At 38.2% G+C, this 11,201-nt stretch overlaps 2 protein-coding genes across 4 annotated transcripts in view; one reads left to right on the top strand and one right to left on the bottom strand.

Moving 5' to 3' along the window:
• slc38a10 (solute carrier family 38 member 10) overlaps positions 1-7,628 on the top strand; it is a 30,865-nt gene extending 23,237 nt beyond the window's left edge. For 2 of the 3 annotated variants that reach the window (XM_039665164.2, XM_039665166.2), the window contains exons 14-18: positions 36-491; positions 648-746; positions 1,361-1,381; positions 2,504-2,755; positions 4,035-7,628. In XM_039665164.2, the coding sequence (XP_039521098.2) occupies positions 36-491; positions 648-746; positions 1,361-1,381; positions 2,504-2,755; positions 4,035-5,122 (1,916 nt within the window). In that variant the 3' untranslated portion in view covers positions 5,123-7,628. The remainder of the gene's footprint in view (positions 1-35; positions 492-647; positions 747-1,360; positions 1,382-2,503; positions 2,756-4,034) is intronic. The other variant, XM_089122297.1, reaches the window with a different exon arrangement.
• Positions 7,629-9,412: 1,784 nt separating this feature from the next.
• On the bottom strand, positions 9,413-10,929 carry ndufaf8 (NADH:ubiquinone oxidoreductase complex assembly factor 8). Its single transcript, XM_039665168.2, has 3 exons — positions 10,680-10,929; positions 9,980-10,090; positions 9,413-9,648 (listed from the first exon to the last, which is right to left on the bottom strand). Exons 1-3 carry the CDS (start codon positions 10,758-10,760, stop codon positions 9,628-9,630), a joined length of 213 nt encoding a protein of 70 aa, XP_039521102.2. The 5' UTR covers positions 10,761-10,929; the 3' UTR covers positions 9,413-9,627.
• Between the last annotated feature and the right edge of the window lie 272 nt (positions 10,930-11,201).

Below are 11,201 nucleotides of genomic sequence, written 5' to 3' on the forward strand. Positions count from 1 at the left end.
CTGAGCAGTTAAGAGTCATGGCTTCTCTTCTACAGGTGTAGCGGTCCCAGAAGGGGAAGCCCACCGCCATGAGCCGCCCATCCCTCATGATGGAGTTCAGATAGATGAGATCAAAAACCAGGAGGAGCTAGAGGATGAAAAGAAACAACCTGTAGCTGTGGAGGAAGAAAAGAAACTACCTGCCAGAGAGGAGGAAGAGAAACTTGCTGAGCAGGGGGCAGGGCAAGCACAAGACTTAGGCCAGGAATCTATAAAAGAGGAGGAGTCTAAAGAAAAAATAGATGTGGTGAAAAGGTTTGAAAATCAAGGCCAGCCTGCATCTAATAAATTATTGGACAAGGCAGAAAATCCAGAAGATCTGAAGAAGGTTGAGTCCTTAGTGGTACATAAAGAACCAGAAAAACTTCCTGAAGTCAATGGAAAGCATGATGAGAATGAATTGGCCAGAGACAAGAGACCAGAGGAGATTGAGAAAGCCCAGGATGAGAAACGTGAGTGAACACATTAGCATCTCCTTACCAACTCTTTGGCAACCTCCTAGATCTTCATAAACATCTAGTTTCTGTTTAGCGCACATAACTGATAAACTCTTTAGTAGCATTCTGTTTATATGGCACATTTGTTTATTCATTGACTGCTTCCTTCAGCAAAGGAGAAGCTTCTTGTGCAAGAGCACGAGGAAGAGAAAGTTCTTGATGGAAAGGATGGAGGAGCTAACAAGGATGGAGATGGGGACAAGATGGAAAGTAAGTGCTTTACCCATCACAGAACATTGTCCATAAGCTTTAGGAAGTGTGGTTTGAAAAATAGTGGTTCCTGTTCTATTGTTCAGTCAGATGTGTGAGCTCACAGTTGCAATTTTCCATTCTCTTTTTCTGGTTCTGTTATCCTTCATAACTCCTGGCCAGTTGGTTTCTACCCTTGTTTCTTAGTGGGAAATGGATAATGGACTTTTTCTTGTTTTAGTTATACAATCACAATATCATAATATTCATAATTCATCTAGCTATCATATATATATATATATACAAGATAATTGTATTAAGCAAATTTATTTTATTTAATCCATACACTAGTAAGAAGTATTTGATATGTGAACCTATCTTGCTCTTTTTCCTTTCTAAGTAATTGATATACTTTCTCTATTTTCTCTGGCCGACATCTGAACTGTCACATTGCATTGCTATGCTCAGATATACTGCAAGGAAGCACCAAATCTTAAATCTGTCTCTTTCACGTGGCTTGTTTTTTTTTTTATTAAGGCACTTTGCACTCTTTCTGCTGTCTTTTTCTCTTTTGTTTCTCGATTTCTTACCTTCCTCCACCATTCTGTTGTGCCATGGACTCCTGCCTCCTACAGTGATTAAAAAGATTGTTGCAGGTACGAGATGATGTGTACTATATCTGCTGTTGTTCGTTCATTCAGTCTGTCATCTTTGCTATTATTTTTAAGTCCTAACTGTTAATAATAGCTATTCTTTTAATAACAGGTAATAGTCTTGTTACCTGTGTTTACACATTGACCATTATTAATCTAGTTTTCTATATACAGCCACTTTTTCACCATCGGGCCAAACCGCTCTTTTTGCTTAACCGTTGCCATTTTGGCTGATCCAGGCCAGCCGGTACAGACATGGTTTCATTTTCCACTGTGGTGCTCTTCGCAATGTAACACAAATGCGTCAGTCATATGAGACGATATGAGAGAATAGCGTTTATATTTGTGTTTATATTGCTCAAATAGTGCACAGAGAAATTGGTAGCCAGGCAACAGACAAGTGACCAACCATGCTGAAATTTCCAGGCCGAGAACGGTTTGTAATCATGTCGTGCTGTATACCAGGCTCAAGTGGAAATACAACTGGAACCAGACCTTACTGTTTTTAGAACCATTCAGCCCGATGCTGGAAAAGTGGCTTATGTGTGTATAGTGTTCTGTAGCCCTGGAAGTACAACTGTCTCTTGTTTTATGATGAAAATGGTTTATTTGGTAGAATTCCATATTGATGTTGTTAGAATTCCATATTGTCTAGAAATGTGTTAGCACATTCATAGAACCACCCCTAGTAACTATCTAGCAACTGCCAAAAAAATCACACAGAACAACACAGCAGTCGCCTAGCAGCCACCTAACAATGCACTACTAACTGCATAGAAACACCCTAGCAACAACCTAGAAGAACTTAACAATACGCTTGAGATTCAGAACACCTTGTTTTGAATATTGCTTAGCAAATAGTGGGAAAGTTATCAGGCCAACTACAACATCACGGCGGCAGGTTTTGTATTGGCATTCACCACTAACAGTGTCTTAAGTAAAATTAATAAAGTTTTAATTTGATTAACTATCAGACTGACAATTGGTTTGGCCATGGATAATTACATTGTAATTATATTCAAAGGATTTTAAAATTTAAATAACATTTTTAAGAATTATTGTATATTTAAGGCATGTTGGGTCATTGTTTCTTCTCTTTTTCCTTTCTGTTTGACTGGTCCTCAGAGGGTCAGTTGGACCATGCTATGCTGCTGCAGGTCATTAAGGTGCAGCAACAACAGCAGAAAAGGCTTCTGGACCAACAGGAAAAACTTCTGGCGGTGATTGAGGAGCAACATAAAGAGATCCACCAAATTAAGGAGGGAGAAGAAGAACCAAAGGTAGTAGAACAGCAGAAAAAGCACGTGGACCTGGAGGAAAAACATGAGGAGGTCCATCAAGTAAAGGAAGGAGAAGCTGAACCAAAGGCAGCAGCAGGTTAGTCTCTAAAAGTCAGATAATGATCCCGTTTACAAGCACACCAGTATGCTGATAACTCTCAAAAATTAGCTTATTGAAATAATTTGTTATTTACATGGGTTAGCGCATGACAGTTGTGATGTTAAATAAAGAACATTGCAATGTCAGCTGGAAACTTATCCTCTCGTGCAGTTACAGGAGCTGCATTTTGACTGTACCACTTTTGACTGATTGCTCTATCTGGATGCGTTCCTGTCACGTATGACACATGCGCACTTCAGCAAGCCAACAGCCAACACTGGTTAATGTGTTTACATGCTGGGCGAAATCACCGTAAGGGGCAAAAATCTAGCTGTGATGATAGATTTATGCATAAGCCATTTATGACCTTACTCCGATAAAGGAAAACGGGTTAATGCGGTTACACGATCACGTGCATTGCCGGCTTATTAAGCAAAATCTAGTTAAAGGAGTAATTCACTTTTAAAAAAAAACTTTTGCTGATAATTTACTCACCCCCATGTCATCCAAGATGTCCATACCAGTCTTTCTTCAGTCGAAAAGAAATTAAAGTTTTTGATGAAAACATTCCAGGATTTTCTCCATATAATAGACTTCAATGGGAACCAAACGGTTCAAGGTCCAAATGAGAGTTTCAGTGCAGCTTCAAAGGGCTTTAAACGACACCAGACAATGAATAAGGGTCTTATCGAGCGAAACGATCGGTCATTTCAAAAATAAATAACAAAGTTTACGTTTTATAAGCACAAATGCTCGCCTTGCTTTGTTCTGCGATGAGCGTTCGTGACTCTCCTGTTCGAACTCGTTCATCAAAATGAATAAATCATTTTTCGAGTCACGACTCGAAGGGTCCTTAATAAGACCCTTATTCATCGTCTGGTGTCGTTTAAAGCCCTTTGAAGCTGCACTGAAACTCTCATTTGGACCTTAAACCGTTTGGTTCTCATTGAAGTCCATTATATGGAGAAAATCCTGGAATGTTTTCATCAGTAACCTTAATTTCTTTTCAACTGAAGAAAGAAAGACGTGGACATCTTGGATGACATGGGGGTGAGTAAATTATCAGCAATTTTTTTTTTAAAGTGATCTACTCCTTTAAGAATGTGCATGTAAATGCATTCATTGGTATAATACTGGTGATACACAGCACTTCTGAAATGTATTTGTGGCCCTGGTCATGTAGTGAAAAATAAAAAGAGAATGAGCAGTATTGGTGCTCCCTTCTGAAGTGATTTTGCTTGCAGTGCAGTAATGAAACACATTATGTCTTTTGTAGGAGAGGTTGCAGGTGAGGTGGATGTTGTGCAGAAGCAGCCGGAAGGGATGGCGGAGTCAATGAAGCCTAAAGTTGCCCCCCAGGGTGAGCCAGTTCCTGAGGACCCAGCAGCAAAAGAGGCTCATGTTGTAGCCGGTCTTCCCCACAATGCCCTTGAATCAGTGCAAGAAGGAGGTATTGAAGTTCTCAAGAAGGACCTGGAGCTGAAAAACCAAGCAGGGCAAGGCGAAGCAGTACCTGCAGAGGTCGATGTCCAAGGTGTTCCGCTGCAGCAACGAGAACCAGAACCACCCAAAATCATTCCTGACGCTTTTGCTGAGGAGCAGAGGTTGAATCAGAAACTAGCCCAACTGGAGGCGGAAAAGGAGAGAATAGAGAAAGACAAGCTGGATAAGGAAAGGATTGAGATGGAGGTGCAGGCCCGTGTTGAGAAGGAGAGGAAAGAGCGGGAAAGACGAGAGGAACTTGCACGCGAGCAGGAGCTAGAACGCGTGCGGCAGCAAAAGGAACAGCTAGAGAAGGAAAGGCTTGAAGCAGAGAGGTTAAAACAGGAACAAGAGAAGATTGATAAAGAGATCATGGGCCGTGCCGAGGAGGAGAAAAGATTGCTCGTGCACAAGGAACGGCTAGACCAGATGCAACAGGCCATTGATGCGCGACGTGAGCGGCAGGGCAAGGGAATTCTTGAGGATGAGAGTTTAAAACGGGAGCGAGAGAAGACGGATAAGGAGATCGTGGAACGTGCCGAGAAGGAGAAAAGAATGCTTGAGCAGAAGGAACGACTAGACCAGCTACAGCAGGTCATTGACGCCAAGAAAGAGCAAGGTGCACCCGAAGCAGAACTCCCGCTGATGCCTAAGCAAAAAGGAGGACGGGACTTGAAGGAGAATATAGAGGAAAAGAGGAGTGGAGAGAATGACCTTAGGAGGAGGCGCAGAGCTGTGGACCCTGAGGGTGGAGGAGGTGCTGACCTGGATCTTCTGCGGGACGTAGGAGCTTTAGACTTAAAGGGACAGCTGCTGGCAGGGTCTCTGGTTCACACACGCCAGCTTAAACAGACGTTTCAAAGGCAGGAGAATGAAGACTAGAGTAGAAAGTTCTGGACCTCTCAAATGGACGTGCAGACAAAGTGATCTGGCTGCGAGAAGAATCTCTTTCCTCGTCATTTTAAAAGTAGACACAATATTCCTTTTGGGTTCATGATGGCAGTGGGCACTTTAGTTGTCCGCCGGGAACACTGAATCCATAGTCTCTTATGAGCTTCCATTATTGTTTTGTGTGAGATGTTGCTGAATCTGGTGCAATAAACAAGAATGTCTGGTGTAATAAACTGAGCGGGCATCACATTAAAAATGGGCCTTGATGGGCACGCAGGGCATTTAAGAATATTGTGTTTTGGACCATCGCATAGGACGTAAAACGGCACCCTCTTGTGTCTGCTACGGTGAATTATGTAGTTATTGCATACTTCCTTCTGTGAATGAAAATAGAAGCCAGGAACTTCCGTCGGCTTTACAATTAATATGAGGTGAGTTTAAAAAAATCTTTTATCTTTGTAGGACCAGATTTTTATTTTCTCTTGAAACTATTGGACCATTTACTGTGCCTTTTGTGTTTTCAATCTGCTATTCTGTATTTTGAACATGGAGTGTTAATGTTACCCTGGCCAATATGTTCAGTGGTGAGTCTGATTGGTAAAAATAAGTTTTGGTCCTTGTTAACTTCTTCTTTAAGAAAAATAATATTTTCCTTCATTTTCATCCAAAGTCCTTTATGAAAAATAGTGTGATCACATTTTTAAAGTTCTTTCTCATTTTAATGCAATGAAATGTACGCCTTTTAAAGGAGTGTCTTTCTATGTGGGTCTGCTGCAGTATCAGATTTTTCTTCCAAAGAGTTAACTTATGATAATTAATAGTATATTTAAAAGTTAACTATTGTTACATCTAGTAAAACCAGCTATAAGTGAATGAAGTTCGAGAATCGCCGACTGATTTATTGCTAGCTGACTAAAATTGTGCGTATTGTTTTTCTCGTTTGATTAGTTTCAGTGTGTTTATTACTTTATGAAAGTACTCAACTCTCATCTTTTGAGGTTTGTCTGAAATTGGACCATAAAATTCTTGAGTTAGTGTTAAATGTATTATTTGTTTTCACTGTGCAATAGATTTGCATCGTTTTGTTGTTCTACATTCCATATATTTGCCTATAGATGTGATTCTTATCAGTGCCTCATAGGTTTATGTTCTGCAGTGATGTGTATGTGAGGTCTGTTACACCCGCACTGTGTGTGGATTGCGTCTTTTTTCCCCCCAACTGCATTTTTTTTTTTATACCTTGCATGGTAATAATTGATTATTCTTTTGATAAATTTCCTGATCTCGCTTCTGGGGATCTTACATTTTATATTTCAAAAGAGCAAATATATATTTAGAGAGAGATATGGTTTGAAATCCTAAAAGATCAGTAACACGGCTTACTTTTCCATGTACAGGTGTTCAAAAGTTAAATGTTAGCAGATTTCAGGAGTTGATAACTTTTTGGCCTAAACCATTTTAGTTATTGGGTTAAATTAATAAAATGATTTATGTGAAACAGAATTTCTATTCAAAATGTTCTTTGTGTTCATATTTCAAGTTTGTATATATTATACGTACAAATTTTTTCTATTTCTATTATCTTTTCCCCTCAAGTTTAGGATTTTTTTTAAGTTACATTTTATAGTGAATAGTACACTTTTCAAACTTTTTTGTGCAGTTCATTTAAAGGGATAATATGCATTTCTTTCTTCAGCTGAACACACCAAAAAATATATTTTGAAGAATGTAGTTAACCAAAAAGTTGATGGGCCCCATTTACTAAAAAAAAAAAAAAAAAAAAAAAAACCTCAGGAAGTTAGTGGGCCCCGTCAACTGTTTGGTTACCCTCATTAATCTAAATACCTTTTTTTCTGTTCACCAGAAGAAAGAAAAGCAGGTTTGGAACAACTTGAGTAAATGATTTTCATTTTTGGATATACTATCCATTTAAACAGTCCTGCACTATGACAAACTATTTTTTGAATGCACAATATCCTGTTTAGTCTCTCAATTAATATGATGTCATGAATATGGCATGCTTGATGACTATAAAAGAATTAGAAACGTTTAAAACATTGTTGCTGTCCCTGGTTGATTTGCCCTGTCAAGTATTGGCTTGATAAACAGAGGTGGACTGTAGTGGACACTTAAGTATCTATGCTTTACTGGAGTATTATTTTTTTCTGGAAACTTTTCACTTTAAGGCCAGACACTTTCATGCATAGTCAATTTTGAGATTTTGGGCATTTTATTTTTTATTTTATTGTTTTTTTTTCCTACACTGAGCAAGAAATCTCAACTTCAGTAACACTTAAATACACCAAACTTTACAGTTTTGATATTATCCATATTATGAATATGGATTCCCAAACAAATGGTGAAAATTTAATTATTTTCGGCTGTTGACACTGACAGTATTTTCTGATTTGTAGAGTGATAAACAGAGACATCCAAAATCCGCTCAGTAAAAACCTTTGGCTCTAATATATCAAATAAATGAAACAATAATTTTAAACCTGACTTCATCCAAGATTTTTGTTCTATAAATGTATGCAAATTAGTGCATACTTAATTAAACAACACCTCATTCACATAATAGACATTAAAATTAAAAACTTGTAATACAAAAAAACAAATGTTTGCTATTATTAATGTAATCAATCAACTGGTGAAGTATGGTGATATTTATTAGTTGTTTTTTTACCCTATTCAAGGGTGTCTATTTTAAGGGTGTCTCGCCTTAACTTCACTACATTTGAAAGACAAATATTTTACTTTTTACTCCACTACTTCTCTGTCAAGTTTCTTGAGAAAGTATTAACGTCAGTCAGGTGATGATACTTTCAGGGGTTGCATTATTGGGTGGAATTGAAAGTCGGGTTGACGTCAGAACCCGACTGATGTTTGCACAACGTCTGTCCAAAATTGGAGATTAATGTCAATATGACGTTGGATTCTGACATCAACCTGATTTTCAATGTTGTGTTTGGTCTTCTAAATGCAAAATTTGGCATTGTTTTGGAGCACACTATAGCTTATAGATAACAGTAAGGCTAACATACTAAAAGCCCAAAAAATTTGTGAATATGGCACTGTTTGAGGGAACAGCCATTTGGGTGTCGGAAACCATTGTCGACTTTGAGTGCACATATTCAATCCCACTACTGGAACTGTGTTCTAGAAATAAATTTGATATTCACATGAGGGTAGGTTGGCAGGCATACATGTTGCATATACAACAATGTAACAATAATAAAACAATGCATTGGCATTTACTTTTGATACTTAAGTACTTTTAAAAACGAGTACTTCTTACAACTTTTACTTGTAACGGAGTAATATTTGACTAGTATCTGTACTTTCAATTAAGGAAGTTGTGTCCTTTGTCCACCTCTGATGATAAAGGACAACATGTGCTACTTTAATGCTCAATGTGCACAGAACTGATTGTCTTCATAAGCCTTTTTAAAGTCAAGACAAGTTCCCCAGCCTAAACCTTTTCGATTTTATAGCCAATTTGGACCAAACACGACCGTTTCCAAAGGACCATTCTCTTTCAATTAACACCTTGTAGTGCACTGAAAATGTGCGAATGAAGCCCATATGAAGGAAGGCCACAAACACTGATTGTGACTGAGCTAAAGCATAACCTGTAGCATGTGTTTTCTTATAGATATACAGGTCATTGCTTTGTTTGAAACATTTTTTTAATACCGGAGCCATTTTTCGTTTGTTGATCCCCAGTCATTAGTGGCTGCCTTTATGGCCCTTCTATCAATTAACATGTGGCTAATGAGGGTGCGGGTTGTGCAGGAAGGGTGTATTTAACAGTGGCACAGCTTTACATTCCACACGAGACGACTAAGAGCCCATAATCTTTTGTGGTGCCAGTGACATACACCCCACGGATACACATTAATCAGCTGGCCTTTCATGTTTCAGCCTGCTTTTGTTTGATTGGAAACAAACCCCTTTAAACCTCCATCCTAGGTTTCAGGAGCGAGGCCAAATTCGGAGCCTGACTCGAGTGCTGATCTGCAATCGGCGGTCAAGGGCGTGATAATGACCACCCATCACGCAACACCTCATATCTCATTTCTCATTCTGACAATTACACACTCCAAACAACACACAGCGTCTGGTTATCATTAGTCTGCCTCTTTTATCCCAATTCTGATATATTGATATGTGAAAACAGCAAAGTAATGATGCAGATGGGGATATAATTCAGTCTAAACTGCCTCCATATATTATATTGTAACGATATGTCTGAGCAAAGGAAGAGAATTATGATTCCACGTTTTTATGAAAAAAATTTATTGTGGTTTTGGGCACAATACAGTTGAAATCCATTTGAAACGCATTATTAATATATCTGTGTGTATTTACAGAGAGAGAGAAATGACAAATCTACCATGAAAAGATATTCTTCACCAGAAACGTTTTACTGGCTAATTCATTTAAATGATCTCCAATGTCGTCAAGGTTAATATGATATTTATTCATGATGATGTTCACTTTACTCCCTTTTTCGCCTGCAAATATAAAACACTTAGTTAGGAAAAGACAACAAAACATATTACATACATGTGTATGTCATATTACAATATATGGACAGTCACAGAATATTTATAAACATAAATATAAATGTGTAATTTACATTGATGCATTTGGCAGATGCATTTGTCTGTGTTCTACTTGTTTCATGCATTCCCTGGGAATCAAACCTATGACCTTGGTGTTGGCGCCATGCTCTAATGTTTGAGCTACAACAATTTAATAATAATTAACGTATAGAACAATTCAAATATTAGGATATTGTCAAATACTTGTAAATATGTAGCATAATCACAATAAAACACTCACAGCAGATTGAAAGCAGCTTCTCAGTGCTTCAAATTCTTTGAGACACATGTTTTTGGTCAGCTCCTGTCTTCCAGTGGTTGTGGCGGCCACACATTTCCCATAAGCAGCTGCCTAATAATATAATAATAGAAAAACAGACCACTTTACAATACGATAATAGAATGCATGTATCGATGCGTCTATCTATCTATGTAGCTATCTATCATGCAAATCTCCCAAAGATGCTCTATTGGATTGAGATCTGGTGACTGTGGGGGCCATTTGAGTACAGTGAACTCATTATCAAGTTCAACCAGTTTGAGATGATTCAAGCTTTGTGGCATGGTGCATTATCCTGCTGGAAGTAGCCATCAGAAAATGGATACACTGTGGTCATAAAGAGATGGACATGGACAGCAACAATACTCAGGAAGGCTGTGATGTTTAAACTATGCTCCACAGGTACTAAAGCGGTCTATAATGTGACAATAAAATATTTGAAACACCTTTATGTAAAATGCTGACCCTACCATTTTTTTTTTCAATCTTCTGTTGTCCAATTTTGGATGGCCTGTGCCAATTGAAGCTTCAGTTTCCTGTTCTTAGCAAAGTATGTATACGTAATACAGCGGCCGGTGAGTGTGAATATAATATAATATAATATAATATAATATATACACGACAATACTGATTAAATAAGGATTACTAAATGAACGTGTACCTCTCCTGAGCACTGAGCCAACAGCTCTGGGAAGAGTCTCATTCTCGCTTTGCTGCGAGTCCAAACATTTGAACCAGACATAGTTCAAAGACTTGAAAAAAATCCTTTAAATAGCAGCAAAATAATAATTTGGTGTGTCGAAGTTCATTTAAAATCTATGAGACCCATCATAGTTTATTCACAAAAGTCCATGTAGTGTGTATATTCAACATGGACAGCGCCATTCTGTTGACCTCTGAGATAACGTGTGTAAACCTCCCATTGACGAGTAATTGGCCAATCAAAGCGTTAATATGGAACCAGAAATATCCTCGCTGATTTCTGATTGGTTGATTTTTCTGTTGTAGTTTCCTGCGTCTGATGAAAAGCCAATAGTAACATGAGTTTATTTCAAAGAAATTTTCAGGACGGTCAAAAGAATCAAAAATCCACTCCATATTAACTTCCGCATCCAGTCACGTGTTCTAAAAGACCGCGTTCTATTGGCTACAACCACATTGAATTCATTTCCGCGAACGAATC

This window comes from Pimephales promelas, chromosome 17, assembly GCF_988280905.1.
Source record: "Pimephales promelas chromosome 17, fPimPro1.hap1.1, whole genome shotgun sequence".
In the NCBI taxonomy this organism is placed as follows: domain Eukaryota; kingdom Metazoa; phylum Chordata; class Actinopteri; order Cypriniformes; family Leuciscidae; genus Pimephales; species Pimephales promelas.

Coding starts and splice junctions, on each gene's coding strand:
- ndufaf8 (XM_039665168.2), bottom strand. CDS start 10,760: ATGTCTGGTTCAAATGTTTGGACTCGCAGCAAAGCGAGAATGAGACTC. Junction 10,091..10,679: donor TGGCTCAGTGCTCAGGAGAG/GTACACGTTCAT, acceptor TTATATTATTAG/GCAGCTGCTTATGGGAAATG. Junction 9,649..9,979: donor GAAGCTGCTTTCAATCTGCT/GTGAGTGTTTTA, acceptor TTATATTTGCAG/GCGAAAAAGGGAGTAAAGTG.